Below are 25998 nucleotides of genomic sequence, written 5' to 3'. Positions count from 1 at the left end.
TTTGTGTTTTCAAGAGGAGTTGTGAGAAAGCATATTTGTTGGCAGCAAATCATGTTTTAAGACAAATTTATTTTCAGCTGTCATTTGGATCAAGGCTTTTTTTGAACTCAATGAGTTCATCTGCTTCTTGTAGGAAAATCTGAGGGGTTTATGTTCAATAGTGGCATCAGTATTTTTGATTAGCTAGCACTTCAAGTGTTTTAATTTCCTTGAATATGATCATGCTAGGGTTCAAAGGGATCAAAAAGATGAGTTAGGGAGAAGGGCAAGTAATAGAGGTTATACAAGTGCAGTCTAGAATCTGCAAAAATGTTTAAGTTTGCAGTAATTTCAGTTTACTTCAGTGCAAATTAGACAACCAAAATGGGGCAGAAGTCTTAAATGCTTTGTGAATCTCAGTAATTAGTTAAACTTTAAATGAGATCTGCACAAAACATAATTCTCCTAAGCTTGTATTCTGTCCCAGTGTGCTTTTTTGCTGTACAAATCTCTTCAGAACATTTGAATTTTCTAATCTTTTCTGTTGTTTAATCTGGGCCTTTTCTGAGACTGCCCACAGCAGCCCTTGCTTGCTGAAGGTGATTGGACTGTGTCTGACCATATCCCTGTGCAGAAATCCAGAATGTGCTTCAATGGCAGAGGTGACTCTATAAATGTCACTTGTTAATAGAAAGTGTGGCTGACACTAAAATTCTGAAAATTGGTTACATGGAGCACTTCTACTGCTTTGGCCCTGTGCTTTTGAATAAAGCCTTTAGAGTTTGATCAGCTTTGAATTGGGAAATTATTTGTGACTTTTTGACAACTGGATGAGACAAAGTAGTTGGGTTACTTGCATTCCATTCCTCAGACTTTGTTTCTTTCATGTCTTGCAGGAGTACTTGCTGTCAGGTGCTGACATCATTGAAACCAACACTTTTAGCAGCACCCGAGTTGCACAGGCTGACTACGGCCTTGAGCATTTGGTAAGCATGCTAAACTATTTGCACATTAAAATATTAATCATGTGCTAGCAACCAAGATCATATTAGTCCCAGGATTCATTGGTGTTGTGCTTATCGGCTGCATGCTGCCTCTTGAGCCATGTGATGGGATCATAGCTCCTTTCTGCTGCTGTGGACAATTGCACTTGCTGTGTCACAGAGATAGTGTGCTTCTTATCGGCAGAGGTACAGGCAATAATAATTAGTCCTAGATTTTGTTTGAACATTCACGGGATCTCTCAGTTCTGTGAACAGTGATGTTTTGCTTCAGTCCTTCCAACTTACCAATGCCACAATGGAACTGCTTTTTTCTTGGGTATTTCTTATGTGTTGTTTTTGCTGGTGTATGTAGAAGTCCTTTCTAGTTTGCGTTTATTGAGCCTATTCTTTGTCATGTATTGTTTTGAGAATTTGAGGAAATATGTGAAAGTAAATACTCTCCTTGTGTAAAAAGTGGACTTAAGAGTAGGCTAATTTTGTCATCAAGGTCCTGTCCATCAGCTTCTGTTGATATCAGCAGGATTTATTTACTACCTTAAAGAATGAGATTTTATGAGTAGCAGCGGTAGGCGGGGCATGTGTGGGACAACACACATAACTCTGTTGCTGAGATATATCGAGCTGTTCCTTTGAAGCCTCCTGGTAGTGCTGATACATACTTGTGTGACTTGGAACCTTTGGAGTGTACTTCAAGCTGCTGGCTGCAAGTGTTGTGTTTCTTTGAGGATGAGTTACCCTGGACTGAACTAAAGGTTGCTCAGTAATTTTCTGTAATTGTTCCAGGCGTATCGATTAAACAGAGTCTCTGCACAGGTGGCCAGAAAAGCAGCAGACACTGTAACTGCTGAGACAGGTTAGTACTATTTTAACTTTTTACTTGTTTGTAGTTTTGACAATGCTGCAATCTTTGAAATGTTGCTAACTAGAGGATTACTTAATGGTTTACATTACGGGGTCATAAAATGATGCTGTGCATGTTTGCAAGTTAGGCACTGTAACAGCGATTTCGTATCTCTATTTATATCACACTAATTTCATTATGTTTGAAGGATCTGGTCCTTAAGGTGTTCTTCAGCACAACTGTCTTGTGCCTGCCTGGTGTAGACTGCAAGTGATATGCATCTTCATATGGGTTTTAGAGAAAATAAATTCAGCAGGGACTGTTAGAAGTTCCTTAGGTTTGTACAGCACAAGTCTTTGTGCTCCAGAACTAGGATAGCTGATTGTAGGTAAATGTGGATTACCAGTTAATCCTAGTGTTTGTCTAGTGGTTTAACTTTGTTTGGCAACTAATGGGATCATCTTAATATTTTCATTTCATTTCTACAGATGCCTTCCAGGCATTATGCGAGAAGGGTTAGAGCTCATTTACACTGCTGTAGACAATGCTGTCTTTCAAGACTCATTTCTGCTAGTATACTACAATCAAACTGTATTTCAGGCTAACAGTCCTGCTGCTGTTCAGATAGCACCTTACTGATGTGATTCATAGTATGCAACAAAAAAGTAAGATTTGGAACATGCTTTTAAAAAGTGAGGCTTTTGTGACACATGCTAGAATATTCAAATAAGGTTATGTAGTAAAAAATGCCGGGACAGTTCTATGCTGTGCATTTAGAGTAATTAAAATAAGTTTCTTGCATTAGAGACAAATGATTCTTAGAAGAAAAGTTAATTGAGATAGCTGACCTCTTCAGAAATGTTCTTCTGTCCTGTGAGTATACATTGAACATTTTGTTGGATTGAAATAAAAAAAAGTCAGCTGTGCTGGATTATACTGTGCTGACTGAACTCTAGATTTGGGACAAGAGTTTCCTGTTTTATAGTTCTTCATCCTTGAATGATATGCATGTCTTGGTGTCCTCAGAGGTATTTTACATTGACTGTCACTGTATTGCCAGAGGTGAATAGTTTAGGGTCTTTTCCCCCACTCTTGTGTCTGATCTAGGAATTAGGAGATATGTTGCTGGAGCCATGGGTCCAACAAACAGGACACTATCTGTGTCACCATCTGTGGAGAGACCAGATTACAGGAACATAAGTAAGTATTTATAACCATCAAGTTATTTGACTTAGGCAGTAGTCTTGAAAGATTTTTCTCCAGATGAAATTAACATCATTCCTGTTTTACAGCTTTTGATGAACTGGTTGAGGCATATACAGAACAAGCCAAAGGACTTTTGGATGGAGGAGTTGACATCTTACTGGTGGAAACCATATTTGACACTGCCAATGCTAAGGTGAGACTTCTGGGGAAAAAACCCCACCACACTAATGTAAGTATTTGCTGTACTACCTAAGGAAATTCATGATAATATTCTTTGAGCTATCACCTACTGTTTAGTAAATACATGAAAAGACTCTTCAGTTGATAGCAAGTGGGTAGAATGTGAGAACATGGTTTTTAATCAGCCTTTTCTAGAAGGTTTCTCTTAATGTGTGCCATTTGTATCTTTCTGGCTGTCTGTGCCAGCTGTCCTCTTATTCCCAGAAGCTCTACTTATTGCTCAACATCTCCAAATGCTTCTGATTTTATTTTTCACTGTAAGCATATCTGTCCAAGGGATGCTTGTGATGCCCACTGGAAAGGGAATGTCCAGTGAATCTGGTTTCAGGCGTGGGAAGGCTTGGAAGGCAGCTCTATTAAAAGGTGTCTTTTGCGGGGGAACTCTGCCATCAGTTTTAAGAAAGAACAATTTGGAATAGAAGATTAGAAGGGTAAAATAGAAGGAATAAAATGTTGAAATATGCCACCTTTCTTTATCTAATAACTGCTCAGCACAGGGGGTGGAGTTGTTAGGGTACTTAAAACTGTCTTGTGATTTTATGTAGAAAAGTCTGGCTGGATGTGTACACAGTGTTTCTTTAGGCTTTTGCTGCAGGCTGAATAACATGTGTAGTGACATCACTTGCCCTTCGCAGATCTGACCAGTCATCATGGAGGTTTGGCTAGGAGCCTATAGGCTTAACATAATGCTAAGGGCATGTTCAGGGGTGACTTTCTTTCCCTAAGGAGGGAGGACATTTTCAGGACCTTCAAAGGAGACACTTGTAGTTCTTACTGTAAAAAATTTGTGGTGGTTGGAACCCTTGGGAAACTACATGTTTAAATAAACTCAAGGGCAGTGAATGTGTCCTGGGAAGAGTACGTACAACCATATGTGGGGTGGGGATTGTGCTGCAACTATGAGGGAAAAGCACATGCTGACGTGATCTGGGTTTCAGAGTAGTCTTGGTCTTATTTGGTTTCCCTGTGATACTTCCTTTCTACTTGTTACCAAAACGTGTTTTGGAACATCTGGAATATACTGGGGGTAAGGGTAAAACTTCCTGAGTGTAGTAAATTCTGGCAGGCAGTACGAGCTAGCAAGTTGCATAAACAGCCATAGAATAAATAAAAAGGGCATCAAACCCATAGAAGCAAAAAGAAATGAACAATCTGAAGAACTCTCAAAACATCACTAATGTTTTGCAACATATTCTTCTGTAGGCAGCTCTTTTTGCACTCCAGATGTTGTTTGAGGAAGAGTATGCTTCCCGACCCATATTTGTAAGTATATTTCAATATTTTGCATATCTGTAAGCTTAATTTGTGAACTAGCTGAGATGGCAGTTGATTAAAGTGCTTTGAAATGAAGGAAATCAGTTTACTGGAAATGTACTTTTTTCCACATGATTGTGAAACTAAAACCTCTTACAGTTTTGTCAAATCAGCCTTGGATAGCTCTGTTCAGCAGATCAAGCCATAGTCTAAGGAATGATTTTATTCCAGTGTGTATTCATTCTGTGTTTTTCCACAAGAAAAGGTCTAATCATGGGGTTTTTTTCAGGCTTGCTGTCTTGAGGGCAATAGGAACCAGTGCTTCAAGGAGGAAATTAAGCAAATTCTGACATATTTTCAAGTAGAAAGAGTGGCCATTTGAAGTCAGAAAAATCTTACTCCATATTCTTTTTCTGATGTTTCTTTTTCTGATAGTTGCTGCTCATGGATGCATTGGAAGAAATACAGAAAATGAATAAGATTGTTTTGAAAGTACTGATGTATTCTTCCAGTTTTCTTCAGTTTGCAGTCCAGGCTTTCTGATTTGCAGTTGGTGTCTGTTTGTAGGCTTTTGTTGAATGTGTTTACTCCTTCCTTGCATCTGTGTTCAAACCTATGTGGGACCCAGGCATTTACAAAATAATCTGCTAGTAATTTTCACAGCTTATGAATGTGCTGGTTTGAAAGTTTGCTTACTTTTGGCTCATCCACCTGATAACTTCTATCGTGTCTTGCCATTTATCTCTTGAAAATGATAATGAGCAGCTGTTCTATGTTCCCTTTGCTGCATAGTCAAGCCATTTGTAGTCCTTTGTGAGAGCCTCCTTTAGTCATCTTTTTTTCAGCCTAATGAGTCCACTTCTATTTAGCTGTTCTATTTGGTTCATTCATTACTGTCCCATTTTTTTTTCTACTTCCTCAAGTCAGAGTGGAATGACAATAGAACACAGCATTCAAAGTGCAGATGTCAGGGATTGTGTGATAGCCTAGGGATGTTCTCTGCCCTTTCCATTTTTTCTTTGTAGCTTCTGATGTTTTGCTTCACTACAAGTGAGCTTGGAAATTGCATTCATAAAAGTCTCTTCTAGAACAGTAAAGACTGGTTTGGAGGTGTCATTGTGTAGAACTTCTGTGTTCACAACTTTGTACTTGACCAGTTAGCTCAGGGAGTTTTCTGAGTTGGCTTTTTGTCTTCATTGCCCTGAACAGAGTGGTCCTTGAGCCTGGTTCCTCATTCTTTTTTCTCTGTTCAGTTATGCTGAGAAGTTACAAACCTTAGCACAGCTTTCTAAGATTCCACTGATCACTTTCCTTGACTGAGTATTTTGAAGGTGAGAAGTGGCATCAATATGAAAGCATGCTTTGGAGTAAATAGTGGATTTACTTTCGCATGGAGTCTTCTAAACTCATTCCATCATCTGGAAAAAAAGGCTTTTAGACCTGGTGGTGTGGTGTAGGAATGGTACTCTGCAAATCAGTGCCCTCACTGAGATTCTCCAAATCATGTGCTGCGTTTTTTGCTCCCCCACTTTCGTCCCCTCTCTCTTTCCCTGCAGCAGGAGGGAGAGGAGAACTGGAAGCCAAAAAGGCAAACATCAGGGGTTGAGGTACTAACAGTTTACTGGAAACAGCAATAAGAGAAGCAACAGTAACAGCAACAACATCAATAACAAAAGTGTAGAAAAGAGTGAGTGACTCACATGCAGAGATGCTCACTGTGGAGCTCAGCCTGACTGCAGCCACGCCACCCTGACTGCTCCCTCTGGCTTGGGACCAGTGTCTCCCAAACTGGAGAGAACTGGCTCAGAGCTGGTGTTATGCCACTGCTCTGTCCCACTGGAAGGAACCCCTTCTCACTGGAGAGTGTCCCTTCTCCCACACCTGGCAATGATGTGGTAGAACCTTTGTTGTCCTGGCAATGATGGGGTATAAACTCTGTACTCCTAGCCATGTCCCCTCCTGGCTTCTGCAAGAATTAACCGTATCCTGGCCAGAACCAGGACATCTGAGGAGCCTTTCCTGGCTCATCCAGATGCCTCCCAAATTCTTGACTTCATAGTTGTTAGTTGGGGTCAAGACATTATTTATTATTTGCACATCTCTTTCTGTATACTGCTGAAGAAGGGTGATTATACAGGTTAAAACTTATATTTCCACTACTAAGTTGCAATGTTTGATGTTCCCTTCTGGTGAACGGAGTAACTTGTTAAGGTCAGACCCACCTCTCCCACCAGCCACCACCAAACAACTTAATAGCAGTCCTGAGACCTGAAATAGCTTAAATGGGGATGTGAGGAGAAAGTGACTACTGAGAGCTGCCTAAACTAAAAACCCTGTGGATTGGTTCAGAGGCTGTCATCAGAACGATACCCTGGTACTCATGCTACCTGGCTGTTGGATGGTTCAGAGTAGGTTTCTCCCTTTTCTTTTGTTTTCTTTCTTCTCCCCTGAGGAGGTAAAGCATGGAAAGAACAACTCTCCAACTAGTTAAAGTTGAAAAGAAGGGTATTACAGCTCCGGACACATGTGGAATCTTTTCCAAAGACATGCGCGACGAGCTGGAGACTCCTGCTGTCTATTTATACAGAAAAGGTTTTAAATATCCAAGCAGTTTCTAAGGACACATAATGCATAATCATTTCCTGCCTCCTTCATATTATAATCAGCTGAACATCCATTACGGCTGCGCAGTTGCTCTTTAATTGGGTCAGTGGGCTTCTGGGCAGGAAGTAAGATGTCTTCCTCATGGGAAACTCTTCACCCATGTCAAGTTGGCAGGGCTCCTTGACTTGCTGGTCACAGACCAAACCTCCTCTTATTCTTAGAAGTCACTGGTATTTTATGGCTCCTGCACTCTTACAATACTTCATATATCACCTGTCATTTCCAACCTTGTTTCAATTATCCTCATCTGATATCAATTGATTTTCTTGTTAAGCTCTAATCACAGTTTATGATCTTTGCTAACTACATTTCTAACTTAACCCCTTGACTCAGAGTGGGGAGAGAGGGAAATACAAAAACTTCTAATCAGTCTTCTTTCTCCTAGAAAAATATTTAAACATTTATATGGTGAAAAGGGTTAAATTTTTCTGTTTGAGTTGTGCGTCATCACTTTGAGTGGAGCACAGGTTTCTCTACTTTCAGTTATTGCAGTTCATCCATTTTAATTTTCCATTCTGTTGTGCATTTAATTCTTCTCCTTTCTCTGTGTTCAATTGATATTTAGGTTTCTGGAACTATTGTGGATAAGAGTGGGCGTACCCTCTCTGGCCAGACAGGAGAGGCATTTGTCATTAGTGTTTCCCACAGTAAGCCACTTTGGTAAGGAAATGTATCATTCATTCTCTCTGTTAATTATTTGTAGATTGAGATTCTTTTCCATTTTAACCCTTGCTTCCAGCTAAATGGAAGCTATACAAATTGTAATCATATGTAATCATGTACATTGCTAATGTGTTTTTTTTATCGTTCCCTCAACAGAAATTACATTTCCAAAGAAAGCTGAATCTTTAATTAATTGCTTTAAATAATCTGGGGCTATATGTTTACACTGAAATCACAATTAGGTCAAAATTTGAGACTGTAGTTTGCCATCTCCTACTGTCTTGTGCTGTGCAAGGAGTCAATCCCTGGTACAGGCAGGACTTCTATCTCTTAGAGGGAAGCACTGCCATCTGAGAGTGTTTTAGGGTGTCTTGAAAGAGCAAAGCATAAGATACTATTGTAGTGTTCTTTTTACTGAACTTTAGAAAAATGTGCCCTGAGTGATTTTCTTAAGGATATGCATGATTGTTTTGAGAGCTCCTGATGCCTCCATTTACTTTAATTCTTTTCTATCAAGCCAGAAAAGTTCAAATAAACACAAGGTTAAGATCTGTGCAAATGGATAATGTGTCAGATTTGGTCATTGTGCAAGGTTTTGCATGTTAATTTTAATACCTTCCCCTGGTTATCTATTCTTCTGTGTTTCTTTACCCTTCTTTACCCCTACCTCCTTGTCTTCTCTTCCCTCTTTGCCTTTTTTCACTCTCAGGTTGGTTCTCTTCACACAAAAGCTTACACCATAAATAGATGTTTTTGTCTTAGAATATTCTTATTGAAAGCATTTAGTTCACTGTTATTAGTTCACACCATGCACGTTATGATGAGCCATTGTTTGTTTTTCCAACAAAAATTTAAGCTAAACCACGCAATCTGTCATCTCAGTGATGCAGAAGCAGAAGACTGCATTCACAGTTTTCCTGACTGCCCTTGAGGCTCCACTTTCCCAGACCAGACGGTGTTCCAGAAGTAACATATGGAGCCTCTTGGAACAGGGCGGTAGTTGACTTCTTCTCTCCGCATCACGGCCTCATGATCCATATTTGGCATGAGTCTGTCTCAGATAATTTTGCTCTTTCTTGCTTCTGAAGAAGAGAGAAGGGCACTGGAGCAGAAATCAAGAATTTATTAAAGCATATTTCATAAAAGCTGTCTTATGGGTCTCAAAGTTTAGGGCCTGTTTCTCATTTGTGAAAAGGCTATTATATAGCACTGTAGCAGAAAGGTTTTAGTGGTTGGAACAGATTGCATTTAATGTTGTTTCTGTGGCCAAATGGGTGCAGAGTGGCTTTAGGGTTGTGAAAAAGCTGATTCATGGTAGTATCCTAAGAAACATGTTATATGTGTTCATGTGTTTCTGTTTGGGTTGTGTATGCCCTGATTAGTGCGATGTGTCATCCTTAATTCAGTTTGGTTTGGACCCCACCCTTAAAAGTGTTTGCTTTGTGTCTGGATGATGGAAGTGGTAGCTGAGAAACTTATGAACTGTACTTAGTAAGTGCTGAAAGATATGTGTCAAGCTGCTTGCCATGAAAGATGCTCAGATGTGTTGTTTCAGATCCTATGATTGTTTCTACTGTGGCAGCATTGAGAAGACATACACTGATTTTTGGGCCATAATGTGGATTTTGTTCTAGTCCCAAGGATGCTCTGCAGCCTTATCTTTTACAGGAGTTTGTGTATGACTGCTGTGGAGAAATGAGCAAGAGAGGGAGGTGATGTTTAAGATGGCTGTGTGATGGTTATTACACTAGGGTAGCAGTGACAGAATATCAGCTATCTGGCTCAAGGCTGCTGGCTTTTAAGGCATGGTTAAGAGTTTGCTTTTCTCAAATGTTTTCTTGCATGATTTTGACCGCTTGTGAGAAGAGGGTACTGGCCACAGAAGCTACTTTTTGTTTCTGAATGAATGTGCATGTCTTTGGTACAGTTCTGAGACAAGTAATGCTTGGGTTGTATCATGTTCATGAATATACTTTTCAGCAACCCCTGTAATGGGTAATAATTCAGGCAGTTTGGAATGTGGGGGGTATGAGCTGGAAACATGTAACTTGAATGACTTAAGAGTAGGAAATACACTGCATTTGATAAGGGCAGTCTTGCTAACTGTTCTTGACTTGCTTTGCTTTGAAAACCTTGTGTGTGAGGGAGCCCACGCTTTGAAATAAATTCCAGAACCTCATTGCTGTAATGAACTGTGTATTCCTTGGGCTTGCTATTTGTACCCAGTGAATCTGTATGATGGATTTAAAGATATGTAAACACCAAATCTTGAAATGAGAAAAAAAAGGTTATTTTCAAATTTTTTCTGGCTAGTATAAGATGTATTAGAGAAAGCACTTTGAAGGTAGAGGTTGCTGTTTAAAATAACATATACCCTCCCCCCTCAAACACCAAACCAAAACAAAAAATCAACCAAACCCTCACTTTCTCATCCCTAAATTATTGGAATAAGGGGCTTATGTGTTATTTGATCTTGATCTGTGACTGTGATATTCAAGATGCTTAGTTTGGATGTTGCTGTGAGCCCCTCAGATTTCAACAAATTTTCATTCTGTCCAACAAGTAAATCTGAGTGCAAGCATTTATTGCTACTACTTAGGAAGTTACCAATGCCCTGCCTGCTCCTTGGAAACAGGAGAAAAGTCAAAAACCATTTGTGCTCCCAGTCCTGTGCAGGGCTTTTCTGCTTTTGACCTCTGTGAAACTAAGTGGGCATACAGGTGCTTAATTAGCTCAGCTGCCTGTGGAGCTCAGTCAGTTGGGAGGCATGGCTCTTAATGCATTCCTGTTCAAGTGGGTTAGCTTGCATCCTCTCTGAGACTGTTATTCCAGGAAAGGAGAAAGCTTTTTTTACGTCTTCCTCTTCCAGCTGCTCTATGAACACCTTCCCCGTTCTGCAGTGCTCATAAGGGGGTTTCTAGAATGGTGCAGAAAGATCAGGAAACGTGTAAAAGGTATCTTACATAGTTTCTGCAAGAGAAATTTCTGTATTTAATTCAAATGGAGATATTTTGAGTGCAAGTCTCATTTATGTATCTGTCATTAAATGAAAGAAAATATGATTATATCTCATATACTGGTAAAATTGTTTAGAAACTTATGTAAAAATTCTTCTGCTGTAGTGCTGTCTTGGTTAGTAAGATGTAGCAGATTCAGTTGGCCAAGCTTAGTGCTGCCATGAGGCTTCTTGGGGGAGGCACTTGCTCTCTTCCAAAGTTGACATAATTTATAATTTGTAAAGAAAATTATGAGTTAGCAGCTTGAAGCAGGTCTTGCCTTTTCAATCTTTTTTCATACTTTTTCCTGTAGCACAAGACTCCTTTCCCATCTGCCATTCTCATTCCACTTGTTCTCTCTCTTACCTAGAAAACACAGAGCCGTCGTGTTGCTGCAGTTGCTGTCAAAATGCTACCACTTTCCTCCTGGATTTTGAAATGAAATCTTGATTTATTGTTCCCAGTTCAATTCAGCCCAGCCCCTTTCCCTCTCATGCTTTTCTTCCACCTGAGGGTTCTCCTTTTGCACAGTCACGCTGTATTGATGATGATGATTAAAGAAAATGGAGATCAGGTTGGTTTTGTTTTAGATGATTGCGGGAGTTAGCAGTTGCCAGCGCTAACATTCATCTGTTCTGTGTGTAAAAGGTGTTTTTACTTCAACATAATTTTTGAAAATTTATTTTCCAGTATTGGCTTAAATTGTGCTTTAGGGGCAGTTGAAATGCGTCCATTCATTGAAACAATTGGAAAATGTACAACCGCCTACATCATCTGTTACCCCAATGCAGGTGTGTTGGTGTCCATGTTCCTATGCTTACAGGCACATGAAATGTAGCTAACCTGTTCCATCTCGTTAGCAATTATAGAGTTGAAGTAGCTTAAAAAGATGATTGCTTTAACTTTTAAAAAGAAAGTAAGAATATTTTAAACTGCTGAAAGTAACTGTTGTTAGTTCTGTAACAATGAGTCCAGAATGTTTTCTTGTGTAATTGATAATCTGCTGAGTAGTGATTGCAAGGGTGGTGAGGCATTTTAGTCCTCATACAATTATAGCTGTTTGAAATGTGCCTTTTATGGAATTTAGTTCTGTTCTTTTGGACTTAAAACAAATTGTAATACTAAAAAAAAAATTATGTTTTAAGGTCTTCCCAATACTTTTGGTGGTTATGATGAAACTCCAGAAGTGACTGCCGAGCATATAAAGGTATAAAATACTACTTCTGATTATGTCACATCTGATGTACTAGATGTACATCAGATAAGAACTCTGCTTGTATCCTGTGCATACTTGATACAATACTGGGGCTGGATTTTTTTCCCCTTCAGATAGCTATATATGACATTTGGATTGTTTATAGGCAATTTGCTGAATGATATTGATTTGAAGTATCACACTAGGAAAACTACTTAGGAAACTGAAAACCTTAATTACTTTTATGTACTAAGCTAAGGTTTCCTGTCACTTGATCTGTGCATGTTACTCATTGCACTTCTGTGTTCTTACTGTTATATTTGGGAATTGTTCAAAAAGCTGAGTGGTGTTTATGAACATGGCACAGTTTTACAGAGTTGAGTGTACAGGAACTGCTGATGTTGGGGGTGTTACAGTGCAGGGTGTCCTTCCCCATGCCACTGGATCTGTGCAAGACAGAACTGTGTGTCTGAAGCTGCAGTGTGTCAGCAAGAACATAGTATAAAATAGGCCAGTTTCAATGTAGTCTCTTGAAATTGCCTGTTGAAATTGCTGGTTAACCTTGGGAATCCAATCTCAAAACAAATCCTAAAGACACAATATAGTGAAAATTGTTTTTTTTTTTAATTTAGTGTTTTTTTCTGAGCTCCCTGAATTGCTTCACATGTGGAGAAAACCAAATAAAATGTATATATACATTAAAAATGTATATATAAAAATAAAAAAATGTATATATAACATAGCTTTAATAACTGAACAAAATGTTCCTTCCCCTTACAGAATTTTGCTTTGGATGGTTTGGTCAACATAGTTGGAGGTTGCTGTGGTACCACACCAGCACATATCAGGTACTTCATGTGCTACAGCTTTGGACTGCAAAGTAAATTTAAGTGCTGCTTCTGTGGAACAATATTCCATGGCTTGTCTTAGAGTTTCCTGAAACGGTGGATCACTTGAATGCCAATAGCAGCAATATATGAAGTGGGAACAACCTGTGCATATCATGAAAAATTAGTTGAGGTGTGGTTCAGACAAGGATTAAGCCTCTTTGATTTTGTCATCTAAAATTACTTCTCCCTCTTTATTGATGAATAGAATAGACTTCCCATTCTCTCCTTTATTGTACTGTATCTTCTTTCTCTTTTTTTGCAGTCTTAGCCACAAGGTGAAACTTAAGGTTTCCTTTGATGGTAGATGGAAGGAAGGGATGTGTGTGTGTTTGTTGGGGAAATTCCTAAACAGAAGTTCTATGAATGCTTTACAGCTGGTACTGGTCCTGGCTAGTCAGAAGGAGCATTTGATGTCTTTGTCACTGCAAGTAGGTCAGTGGGAAAGCCTCCTTTTTTCACTTAAATTCGAAAAAGAAAGGGCTGTTGTGATTAATTTTTACCCTGATATAAACTGGGAAGAGGTGACATGTAAACAAGTAGAGGACAGTGTGTGTCAGTCCTGAATAGTGTGAAGAGAAAGTGAATGTGAACAGCATGAGTCATTCTGGCATCTAAGAAATGTGTCTCAGTACAGAACAATGTTTGTCTCTTGGGTTTTTTGTTTTTGTGGGGGGTGATTGTTTGTTTGGTTTTTGTTTGTTTTGTTTTTGAGGTTTTGTTTGGTTTTGTTTGTTTGGGTTTATTTTTGTGTGTTTTGTTTGCTTGGAGTTTTGTGGGCTTTTTTTTTTGGTTGGTTTGTTGGTTTTGGTATTTCAGTCATTAGCAGTTGCTCAGCTCAGCAAGTCATGAATATGGTAGAAGTCAGTGTGGTTGAGGATTGATTCTGAAATCCTTCAAGTGTCCAATTGTATCTCATTCTGTACTTTAAAAACCTTCAACATTGTATATTTCCTGCAAATAGCTGTGTTAGAATCTTCTGGGAGTATGTTTTTGCCTTTGGCCTCACAAAGTGAAACTACCTCTTGTCTCTACAGGGCTAAATTGGAAATGTAGCTATATGTCTGGTATATATGCTCTTTGAGTTTTGTCTGGAGTAACTTAATTTTAATTGAAAACTTCATTTTCTTATTTCTGTCACTCAGAAAAATTGCTGAAGCTGTGAAATTCTGTAAGCCTCGTGTTCCACCTTCTCTCTCTCAAGGATACATGCTGCTGTCAGGTAAAGTGTGTAACAGTTTAGTTTCATAACTAATGCAAGTTTCCTTTATAAATTTATTGGCTGATTTCTACTGCTTAGAACATCGCTATGAATGTCTGGTTCTGCCTGACTCCAGCAAGCTTTTGGATGTGCAACCACATCTAAAGTCTTACAGCTTTGTCTAAAGGAGTAGTAGAACATTTTTGCTGCCATTTTGTATAAAATAATCAAGCCAGCATATTTACTCTGCTAGTCTCAGATGTGTTGTAATGGTGAATGAGTATCTTTGTCTTCACTTTACAGCAGGGAGGGTCAAGCACAGAGAGACCAGGTAATTTGGCTACAGTTACTGGCAGAGCTGGGATGAGATCCTTGTACACCAGCTGTGTGAGGGCTGCCCTGTCTCACCTCAGACTCTGATTCAGTCGTACTGGAACTGTGTTCCAGCAATACATCCACATCTAGAACATGTTTTGTTTTAACAAAGTCTAGATCTGTATCTTCCACACTTTGAGCATTCTTTCAAACGTTTGAGCCGTGTATCTTAGTAAAACAGCACCGTCTTTTCAGTCTGGCATTTTTACCTCAGGTCAAAGGAGTTTAAAATAAATAAAATATATCATGGTTTGCCTATGATGTCATACCTTAGCTTATTTGGTTCTGCTGTAGAGTTTGTTTGTCTCTGCATTGCCTGCTACCCAAGGGCCCAGCTGGCCTTGTTTCTCTGGACTAAGGTATGTGGTTATGAGCTGACCTTGTTGGTCAGTCAATTCAGTGGGCTGTTGCTTCTCTCAGGGTGTCATGCATGAGGTAAAATAGTTTAAAGTTGAGAGGACATACACACAGATGTCCAAAGAATCATAGCTTGACTTCTGTATTGGAAAAGTTGTTATTTTTTGTGGATCAGGTAAATTATTGATTGTCATTGAGGAAGAACAGAAAGATTTAGTGTATGTATTGGCAGTTGTTTCATTGCATTGCTCTGCTAGTTACTCATTAGAGCACTGATGTGCTGAGAAATCACTATTCATAGAGAGAGAGACCTTTATTTTACAGTTCAGAAAAGAGATTTTGTCTTTCTTACACAGTTTTTTTCTTTTCTGTTTTAACAAATATGTTCAAAAATATCTTTTTAAGGTCTGGAGCCATTCAGGATTGGGCCATACACCAACTTCGTTAATATTGGTGAACGCTGCAATGTTGCAGGATCACGGAAGTTTGCTAAACTCATCATGGCAGGCAACTATGAAGTATACATATTATCAATAATCTCATAGGAACAATAATCTTTATAGCTGATGCTCTGATTTTCTATTGCTCCATTACACTATTACTGTTTGTTTTGCTGGCACAAAGCACTATTCTACACCAGTTACAAGAGTAAGAAAATGTGGAGGATTTATTTTTTCACAGTTCATTATTTCTCTGCTTGCCAGCTACTAATAACTTTGTGAGAAGGGCTTTACAAGGACTTGTATTTTTTTTTATAGTGTTACAGGAAATTTTTAATTTAGTTATACAGCTGGTAATGGTTTAGAAAATGTCCTGGTCTGTGCTGCATCTAGGGGTTGGTTTACAGAGAAGAGAGGAAAGAAAGTGGGTGTAATCCCCTCTTTCAAGTTAGGAGGTACATTTGACTTGGGATAGATTGTGGCACTATGCAGCTCTCGCTCCCTCTTCCCTTCCTCACTTCCACAATTCTGCTCAGCATTATGATTACATCTAGTTGCTACCTACTTTGATCTCTGCCTCCAACATGCTACATGAGCATTGGTACAGTAAAATATGCTTAGAAGGTAATTGCTTTCTTGAAACTACTGCAAGGCAGAAATGAAGAGGTTGGAAGACTCATTCTTTTCTGGCGTGAATTGACGCTGTAACATTGAAACAAATAGCAGAGCAACTTTTCTTGAGAGCTGAGACTCTCCCCCAGAGTATACTCTGATGTTAGATCAAATCAGAATGAAAGCCTTAGTTGCTATTTTTGGAAGTCTGACTCTTAGGCTCATAGAAGTCGTGAAGCAGATTAGGCCTATTAAATCAAGAGACCTTTAAACACAGGTTGTTGGGGACTCTGCAGAATGACAGAAAAGAGAAAGTGAACAGACATGTGTGTTCAGATATTTTTATGTAGGCTGGGGGAAAAGCTTTAGTTTTCCTTCTTAGCACTTGTGATTATTCTGCAGCTTGCAAAAGTGTTGAACACACTTTAAAAATTAAGTATCCTATTATAAAACACCAGAGCTTGTGATGCAAGGCCCTTATTTCATACCATCACAGAGACTGTATTTTCCTATCATCTTGTGCAGTCACAAGTCCTTGTTACCATGCAAATCTTAAATTATTCAAATAAGCATATGACCAACTTTCTACAGTCAGTGATGCTACCAGCACATCAGGTCTCTGATGTCATGTTCTGTAAACAAATTAATTATAGGTTGTTCCACATTAGCAACTGTTTTGCATTGTTGTACATTACAGACTATTTCCTTATTTTCTTATAAGATGTCTTACAATTTTTAAATTTTTGACTGCATGCTTAGTTTGGAGAAGTGAATTGTTATCCTGAGAATAACTAGGTTTTTTTTTCTTCTCAATGTTGTTTTGGTTTTTGACTTTCTTCTTTAGGAAGCCCTGAGTGTAGCCAAATTGCAAGTTGAGATGGGGGCCCAGATTCTTGACATAAATATGGATGATGGGATGTTGGATGGCCCCACTGCAATGACCAGATTTTGTAACTTGATTTCTTCGGAACCTGATATTGCAAAGGTTGTAATTGAGTCACAACAAAGAACATGTTACTGACTTGTAAATTGCGTGCAGAAGATACTGATACCATTTCATTTAATAACCAGTCTATGTGCTTAGGCATATGTAGATGTCCCCTGAGAGGAAGTGACACTGTAATAGGGAAGGCCTTTGGATGAAACGGAGGCTTTTCTGTCTGTTTTCACATAAATGTATGCCAGTCCTTTTCACTGTCTGGAAAAGCTGAATGCAGGTTCATTCTGGAGCAGTTATAAGCCATAATGTGTATGTTAGCAGTGCATAATGGTATTGCTTTCCACAAAACTTAAAGTTGCTATGGATATAGAATGGCTTTTAAAATAGTTCTGCAATGTGCTTTCTCTGAAAATGACTATCTAAATCAGAAACACAAGATATTACAGGGTGAAGTAGAGATCTCTATATGATATATGATGGAGCTGCCATGGAAGCTCTTGAAATAAATTTCCATTTGAGTTTTGCATTTAAAATAAAGTGAATCTCTGACTATCATGTGGATACATTTATTCATAAATGCTGATTAATGTTGTGTGCATTTTTATGTCCAAATGGACAAACAGCACATAGAACTGTAATTCATAACTTCTGTGTGTTCTCCTGTCTTACTTCTCTATTATTTACAGGTGCCATTATGCATAGACTCCTCAAATTTTTCAGTGATTGAAGCAGGTTTGAAATGTTGCCAAGGGAAATGCATTGTAAACAGCATCAGTCTAAAGGAAGGTGAGGAAGACTTTCTGGAGAAAGCAAGGAAAATTAAATTATATGGAGCAGCTGTGGTTGTTATGGCTTTTGATGAAGTGGGGCAGGTGAGTGTTACTTTAAAGGAGAGGTATTTTTCTTCTGAAGTGTAAGGCTTTCTTCCTCTTTTTCAAGACAAAGTTGTTTTGTTTCATTGACACAGTTGATTTAGAGAAGTTCTATATAACCTTAGCAGTAGTTTTGACCCTGATTTGTAAGTATTTCTTAGGCTGCTCAAATGTTGAAGAATTCATGTACTAAGTGGAGGTCTGTTAGTTCAAGAGAGTCTCTTGCTATTCAGACATGCTGAACTGTTGCTTCATAAAAGATATTTTATTTCAGAAATTGTTTCTCATGAGAGTGAAATCTTTGTGAATTAATTTAGTTATGTCGAAAATCACATATTAAGCTTTGCATAGGACGATGAAACATTGGGCAGTGGGATTGCTTTTTATAAGCTGAGTGGCAACTCCAGGTGTGGGGGTGGCGATATTTTAAATGCAATATTCTGATGTATAATTCTTTTCTAATATTTGTGATGTTCACATTCTCAGTCTTGAGTCACTGGAGCTGTAAATGGTTTCTGGAGACTTTATTTTTTGTGTGGTCTATAAGTTTCATGTCAGAATTCTTTTTCTTCACTAGGCAACAGAAACAGAAACCAAGATTGCAATCTGTTCCAGAGCTTATCATCTCCTTGTGGGAAAAGTGCACTTCAATCCAAATGATATAATATTCGACCCTAATATTTTGACCATAGGAACTGGGATGGAAGAACATAACCTTTATGCCATAAATTTTATCAATGCTACTAAAACCATAAAAGTGAGTTGTAAAGTTATTTTAACTAGAAGTGTATTGCTGAGGTTACTTAAAAACCTAAACCCCCATAAAACAGAAAAAACACCCCACCTCCCTTCAAACAACAACAATAACAACAAAACACTGCTGAAAAATGTTATATGTTTACTCTTTTGAAGTCCAAACATTCCCCAATATTGCTGTATTTCCAGCAGAACAACTTCAGATAGTTCTATAAATATATTTCAATCCATTTTCTGTGCTGTAAATATACCACCTTCATTAAATGAGGTAATGATCACATTTATGTGAAAGCTAAAAGGACCTTTTTGAAGGTGTGCAAAAGTGCTTTTTTTTAACAAAAAGGTTTCTGTAGGAGGCATTTGTTCAGCAACCTGACTTTTTATGTAGCCAAAATATGTGTAAAGAAGTATAGCAGTGAGGAATATCACCTGCATACACTGCAGGTGTAAAAACCACAACATTGTGTTTCACAAGACACCCTGATAGATGTGGAGATGCTCTGTCAATAGCAGTCTGGGGCTGAACACCCCACAGGCTGCTTTGTCACCACAGGGCTCCTGGAAGTGGGGCTGCACTCGTGAGTTTAGCTGCTCAGCTGCAGCCTGCTCCTGAGACATGCAGGCAGGCAGACTGGCTGCTCCTGTTTGCAGAGGAGTGGGGACAGGAAGAGCCAAAAGTAGGTTTGCATGGAGGAAATATTGAATGCTGCAGTGGGAGAACTGATGTGTTCAGAATACCATCTGTGACAATAGAAACCACAATAGCTGCTGGTTCTTTCCTTTAATTGTAAATTTTCCTGCAGATTTGAATTGATTTTTATGAATTTAAGTAACTAGAAGGATCTGGAACAGGGAAAAGAGAAAGGGTACATAGCCAATGCACTGAGCTCAGGGGCCAACTGTTTTATGAACTGAATGCTTTACTTACATTTTCTTTTTGGAAAGCACTTTTCTAAAATTCTGCGTGCAATTCCTATAGGAAACACTGCCAGGAGCCAGGATAAGTGGAGGTCTTTCCAATCTGTCGTTCTCCTTCCGAGGAATGGATGCCATTCGAGAAGCAATGCATGGAGTGTTCCTGTACCATGCGATTAAGGTATGATGTGCTTTTGGCTTCCATATGTTTCCACTTGGCAGATGTGCAGTGCTATGTCTGACAGCCTTGTCTGGAGGATTCTGCATGGTTTTTTCCAGTATGGCATGGACATGGGAATTGTGAATGCTGGGAATCTGCCTGTGTATGATGACATCCACAAGGAATTGCTACAGCTGTGTGAGAATCTAATCTGGAATAAAGATCCTGATGCAACAGAGAAACTTCTACATTATGCTCAGGTAACTTCCTATTTTAGCTTTGAGCAGTAGTTAGCACCTGAGCCTCACCACCACCCTGCAGGTGATAGGTAAAAGAGCCTATAAACTGCATGTGTCAGTATAACTGTGGGTGTAAGAATTTACTGATGATACTACAAGTGGTTCAGTTATTAACACAGAATAAAATGAGTAATCTGTGACAGATCAAATCTCTCCAGTTTCATGCCATGGAAGAACCTGTGCCAGAGTTCTTCATATGCATCAGGAGACCAGGCTGCAGACATTCTCTAAAGAAAAAAACCAAACCCTCAAAAAATAAGAAGAAAAAAACCCAAACAAACTTTCTTCCAAAGAAAATGCTCACAAACCAACAAAAACAAACAAAACCCTGAAAAAAGACCAACTCATAAGCAAGCTGATCTTGGTGCTGGAAGTTAAACGACAAGTGCAGTGTTGGAGACAAAGAGTAAACCTCTCTTTGGCAGTAATGGTTTGCTTGGAGCATATAAAAAAGGTGAAATAGTTGCTTGTGATTTGTGGCTGTGCAGAGACTTCCAATTCATGTAACGTGTCAAGATTGAGGATCAGCTATTTAGTGTTTTTGAGATGTTTTAATGATGCTGATAAAGGACAAAGATTACAATTGTCTGTAAAGTAACTGGTGAAATTCTGTTCTGAATGGGAGATGCAGCAAAAATCTCTAGGTTAGGTGGCTCCTAGATTCAAGTGCACAAGAAGATTTGCATGCCTATTTTGTAGCTCCTGGAGGCAGTATTTCTGTGCAGAACTTCACTTGGTTTGTATTTTGCCCTGTGGTGGTGCGTGCTTTATAGTAACAGTGGCAACATGTTAAAAACTTCTTACAGGAAGACTCTCTTTATCCCTTGTGCTTAGGCTATTCTACATGGTGTTCTTGGTGTCCAAGCAATTTACCTGGGAGTTATCTTGTCTGTTTAAGCTGAGTTGTACCATTGGGGTATTCAAGATTGCATAAAGGGGAAGAAAAATATAGGAGAGTTAGAAAGGGATTGCTTGAGCAGTGTTTCTGCAGAAGGATGAATGTGAATTTAAATGGAGCCTTAAAAATAGAAATGAAAGTGAATGATGAGTCCTAGGTCTGTAAGTTTTGGAAGCCATTGTTGTAAAATCCGCTTTTATTTGTGGTGGTAGTTTTACTGAGGGAGTGAAATAATCTTGTGGCAAAAAAAAAGGAATTTAATCCTTGCAAATTCAGGGAATCAGTGTTCATTTGAAGTTTGATATTAAAAACCATTTTCCATTATGTACATAACTGCAGACATTCTCAAACACTTTTGTTCCTGCATGTTCACCTTACAGTGTCATGGGTTATTTTTAGGCTGGAGTGGTTCCCTTGTTAAACTTTCTGGCCAGAGGTTGAAGAGCACTTGGTATCATTTCAGTGAATCACATAAGGTGATTCCTGAAGTGGATAGAGACTTCTGGAGATCATCTACTACAAGCCCTACTCAAGTCAGGGGCCAGCCAAGATCAGGTTACTCAGGAACATGTCCAGTCAGGTTTTTAATATAACTAAGAATTAATATAATTCTGTGTTATCTCCAGACAACATTTTATTCCTTCTTTCCTTCCCTTTTACAGTCTAGACATATGAGGGGAATAAGGTTAGGAAACAAGAAGCTGTGAAGTTAGCTAATATTTGTAAAAAAAATGAATGAAAGCTTGTTCTCTTTTCTGTTCTCATGAGCGAGGTCTTGTTTCAATGGCTTTATCTTTAAAAACTTGCTGATGATCACTCAAAAGTATAGGAAGTTCATAAGGTCTGAGAGATGTCAGATTATGTCTAATAACTGAGTAAGAAAAAGAAATTACTTGCCTGAAGTGTGTTGGATAAGGTGCTCTTCCACAAGCCTTCCTGGGGTGGGTGCTTGTGAACTTTCTTGTGCTATGAAGCCCTTTTTGCCTCTGTGTTCCTAGCCAAGGGGAGTATGAGTGTGAGACAAAGAGGATATGTGGTAGTTTGGGGCAGTCTATATGTGTGACAAACAGTTTTGTAGGCTGACTGATTGAAAACACGTTTGGGATATGGAGTAACATAACCTATTCCAGCAGAAACTGAATTAGTGCCAAATTAATTAGAATTTTAAAATTAAATGTAATGTGTGGGCCAGGAATCAATTTAAAATATGTTCCCAGAAGTAAATCCCTTAGGATTAGTCATGTCATCATTTTTATGAGCATAAAATTTGTCAAACTGCTCTCTCTTTTTTTAAAAAAAATATTTTGTTTAGGTTTTCATTGAGGTGTGTACCTTTTGGGATATAGACTCCCTGGGTGCCTATATTACATCACAGGTGTTTGCAACATAATTTGCATGTTTAAATAGTCTAAAATTATTTTATGAGTCACTACTTGGAAATATCCTTGTTTTTCTGAATGTGACGTCCATAATTGTACTTCTTATGCATGCAAGCTCCTATGGATGTCTTTTCTTTTCAGAATCATGCCCAAGGAGGAAAAAAAGTTGTACAGACTGATGAGTGGCGTAAAGGCTCTGTGGAGGAAAGGTTGGAATATGCTCTCATAAAGGTGAATCTGTGCGGAAAACTGTCCTACCCGTCAGTGCTCAGAGCCATGAGCTCAGCTCAGACCTTAAGGGACATGCTTGCCTTTAAAAGTTCTTCAGCTGCCATTTTTTCACAAGCTGTTAGTTAACAATGAATAATAAAGGCAACTGATCTATTTAATTTCAATTACAGAGAAAACTGTAGAGGTGTGTCTTTAAGCTTCAGAAGTTGAAGTCTTCCCTTAATATTTTATTCCACTAGTGTTGGTAGAAACATACTGCTTTTGCTTTGGAACACACTCCTTTTACTTACCAGGGCTTTTTTTGGTCCTTCAGAAGTACTGCACTGAGTGGCACCTGCACTGTGGAAGCAAGTCTTTGAGTGTTGGGTTTTTCTGATGACATAGTTAAGAAAAATGAACAAATCTGTTAAAGCTGGGACATGCTTTGAGTAACTATCTGTCTAAGACCAGCGGTGTTTTGTTTCCTAAGAAAGACTATTTTCAATATATATTTGAAGTGTTTTTAAAGACTATCAGTATCTACAATATTTATCTGTACTTTCATTGTGGGGTTTTTCTGGGGAGAAGATGACTAAATAAAAGTTGTATTTCTAGCAGGATAAAAGCTTCTCTCTTTTTTTTTTTTCTTCTCAGGGCATTGAGAAGTATGTCATTGCAGATACAGAAGAAGCAAGATTAAAACAGGAAAAATATCCTAGACCTCTAAATGTAATTGAAGGGCCTTTGATGAATGGCATGAAAATTGTTGGTGATCTTTTTGGTGCTGGAAAGATGTTTCTGCCTCAGGTAATGAGAAAATAATGTCATATATTTTCCTACTTTACAAAAACTAGCATTGTAAAATGTAGCCAAAACATTCTATACTGGCCGTTTTCTCAGATACAGCATAGGAATTGCAAAAATTCAGGTACTGCTGAGAAGCAACCATTTTCTTATTTTACTTTGAAACTTGACTTTCTTTGTGTATGATTGTGTTTGTTTCTGTTCTTCCTCAGTGTTTTTGCTTTATTTGAAATGCATTTTTGTCTTAGCCCATAAAAAAGCACAAGAGGGGAAAAAAGCCCAATTTGCTGTGCTTAGCACCTTCCAAGTCTGGGCCCATCTGTAGCTTTCGGTTCTGATGTGATTAGTCTGGGAGGCTGCATTTTCGAAGAAAGTGTGTGTAGAGACTTAACCCAGTAAGGCCAGCAGCCTGCTGCCACAGAGATCTGAAAATTGCCACCTGGGGCTGCAAATGAAGTTTCATTTATTGCCTGAATGAGAAAGCTAAAGAAAACTGAAGTTATTCCAATACCTTGTTGTTATTGTTTATTCTGCCCCCACCTTTATCTGTGCAGGTGATAAAGTCTGCTCGAGTTATGAAGAAAGCAGTTGGCCACCTTATTCCCTACATGGAAAAAGAAAGAGAGGAAAGGAGAGCTAAGCAAGGCAGCACAGAAGAAGAGGCAAGATACAGTCCTTTGTGCTATAGTTCTTTCATAGAATGCTATGAAAAATATAAGAATTATTTATTGCTATTTATATTTATTATGCTGGAGAGTTGATGCAGTCACGTGCAAACTGACAATCTCAGCGTAATTTGAAGTAGGTTTGAAATTCTTGAAGTGCAGATTTTGTGGAACTCTGCTTGGTGTGTGCCTAACCTCACAAAGTTTTCTGAACTATGCCAATGAGCCTTTGTAGGCCCTTTATGCCAATGTTACTAATTTCTTGTATTTTTACAGGCATTTAATTTTGGTGTTATTCATTCTAACTTTATGGCAGATTTTGCTACTTGCTTCTAATACTTCTTACAGTGTATTTGCTGTGCGTCTGTTGTGTGATTGTCCAACTGTTCTCTTTTAATTCAGACAATAGTGATGGTATTTGGCACCCTCTGTTTTGTTCTAATGCTGTTTGAAGTTGTTTAAAATTGCTACCCCATTGATTCCATAAGCAGTGGATTAGGATCTTCTGTGAACCCTCTGGCACTTAATTCTCTGGCTAAAAAGAAGTGAAGTGGAATTTGAGAGGTTCTAAAAAAGATAGCAAACACCCTAAGCAAGTGAGGTAGACGTTCTGTGTGGCTGAAGAGAGCAGGAGAAAAAGGCAGGGCTTCTGTCATCCTGCTTTCTCTACCTTCTGCTGGGCAAAGGATGTAGTTCCTTCCTTTTAAAAAGACATGCCACTGTATAGAGAATCAATGAAAGAGATAAAACAGCTGCATCTATTCCCAAAGTACATTGGCTTGAAGGAAAAAGATTTGCAGATTCTGATAACTGATCTGTCTGATGTTACCCAGGCCGCTGTACCCTCCAGGACAGTTTTAGTCACAGACTGCCAGGAAATGCAAAGCGTTGATAGTTACATTAGAGGATAAATAGCTGTGGCTCTGGATCTCTATCAAAGATGAAAAAAAAAATAAGGCCTTTGGATGTATGCCCAGAACTTGAGGACCTCCTTGCTTAAGACAATTGAAATAAGTTTGCCTTAAATAGGATTTATTTAAAGTGATATGTGCTGTTGCCCATGTTGTTTGCTACCCAGCAAAGATTTTCCTTCTTATGTGAAAATCCATTTTTTTTCTTTAGTATCAATCACTAATTAAATCTTCAGTAATTATAAGGTATGATTAAGTGTGATACCTAATGTGGGCCAGCATATTTTGTTCTTCTCTCAGTCCTTGATTAATCTCATTCCTCATTTTTCTCTTGGATTCCAGCAGTATATTTTCAGCTGCAAAATTTTCTGTTGATGTACTGAGATGGCTGACTTACAGACCTCCATTTTGATTCCTATGTTCTCTGGCCTTCTGTAAAACAGAAGCACTGGGGAGATATTAGATTTTAGTAAACAGCAACATTGTAGGAGATCCAGGGATTTTATTCAACAAATGTGTTAGAATCACAGGAAAATACTAATGTCACTCTTGGTAATATATCAAGATTTTTTAACCCATAATATTGCAACTACAAAAGCAATGTAGGTTCATGAAATAGAGAGCTACTCTATATGTCCAGAAATATAACATGCTTCAAAGAAGGATTCAGTCATCCAGTTCTGCCATGTGTGAAGGAGATGAGATACTGTCTGGAAAAATATTTTGTAGCTTCATATAGAATATGCTCAGGTTTCCACTTTATTTAAATTCTGTGCAATTTATGTAGCTGCTTACTGGCATCTGATGCTGCAGCAACTCAGACATACTACTGTTATAGCCTGGAGCTGTTCCAAACGACAGCAGTGATTATACAACTAAAAAGGTATTGCCAAGTCCTATGTCCTGGTGGAGAACTGCTGTGGGAAGTTCCACTGTTGTGCTGCTGGCAGCACCCTTGTCAGGCTGAATGCCATCTAGCCTAGGACCTGCTTGTGACTGAACAGCTTCTTTTCTTCAAGTTCTTCAGCCTGTTTCTTCAGCTTGGGTAGCCTGAAGTAGCCTGATCACTGCACTGAAAACTATGTTATTTGTGTTGCATAAAAATGAGCCTCTTCTGCTTTTTCTAATTCCTCTAATTTCTCTTCTAATTTTGCTAATATCCCATTTTTCTCAGCATTGCATCAAAAGATTGATCTTGATGCACAAACACTTGTGTAATTATAAGTATTCATACCCTTTTGTTCTAAATACTTAATCTCTTTATTGGCAAGGTGT

At 38.6% G+C, this 25998-nt stretch overlaps 1 protein-coding gene across 17 annotated transcripts in view; it reads left to right on the top strand.

The window, feature by feature from the left end:
- Window positions 1-25998, top strand: part of MTR (5-methyltetrahydrofolate-homocysteine methyltransferase) — a 50676-nt gene that overhangs the window by 7562 nt on the left and 17116 nt on the right. For 15 of the 17 annotated variants that reach the window (XR_010997358.1, XR_010997357.1, XR_010997356.1 and 12 more), the window contains exons 3-21: window positions 876-965; window positions 1767-1836; window positions 2932-3024; window positions 3117-3223; window positions 4474-4533; window positions 7754-7848; window positions 11538-11638; window positions 11993-12054; window positions 12823-12890; window positions 14075-14151; window positions 15268-15380; window positions 16759-16899; window positions 17541-17726; window positions 18304-18483; window positions 19462-19578; window positions 19677-19817; window positions 22275-22364; window positions 22998-23150; window positions 23702-23809. Coding sequence is in view for 14 of the 17 variants with exons in the window: in XM_068184987.1 (XP_068041088.1) it covers window positions 876-965; window positions 1767-1836; window positions 2932-3024; window positions 3117-3223; window positions 4474-4533; window positions 7754-7848; window positions 11538-11638; window positions 11993-12054; window positions 12823-12890; window positions 14075-14151; window positions 15268-15380; window positions 16759-16899; window positions 17541-17726; window positions 18304-18483; window positions 19462-19578; window positions 19677-19817; window positions 22275-22364; window positions 22998-23150; window positions 23702-23809 (2052 nt within the window). In the remaining 3 variants the exon portion in view is untranslated. Of the gene's footprint in view, window positions 1-875; window positions 966-1766; window positions 1837-2931; window positions 3025-3116; window positions 3224-4473; window positions 4534-7753; window positions 7849-11238; window positions 11422-11537; window positions 11639-11992; window positions 12055-12822; window positions 12891-14074; window positions 14152-15267; window positions 15381-16758; window positions 16900-17540; window positions 17727-18303; window positions 18484-19461; window positions 19579-19676; window positions 19818-22274; window positions 22365-22997; window positions 23151-23701; window positions 23810-25998 lie in introns of those variants that run through there. The other 2 variants (XM_068184992.1, XM_068184993.1) reach the window with 2 other exon arrangements.

Source organism: Anomalospiza imberbis, chromosome 3, assembly GCF_031753505.1.
Source record: "Anomalospiza imberbis isolate Cuckoo-Finch-1a 21T00152 chromosome 3, ASM3175350v1, whole genome shotgun sequence".
Classification (NCBI taxonomy): domain Eukaryota; kingdom Metazoa; phylum Chordata; class Aves; order Passeriformes; family Viduidae; genus Anomalospiza; species Anomalospiza imberbis.
The sequence above is the reverse complement of the archived record's forward strand: the minus strand, read 5'-3'. Positions and strand labels throughout refer to the sequence as shown.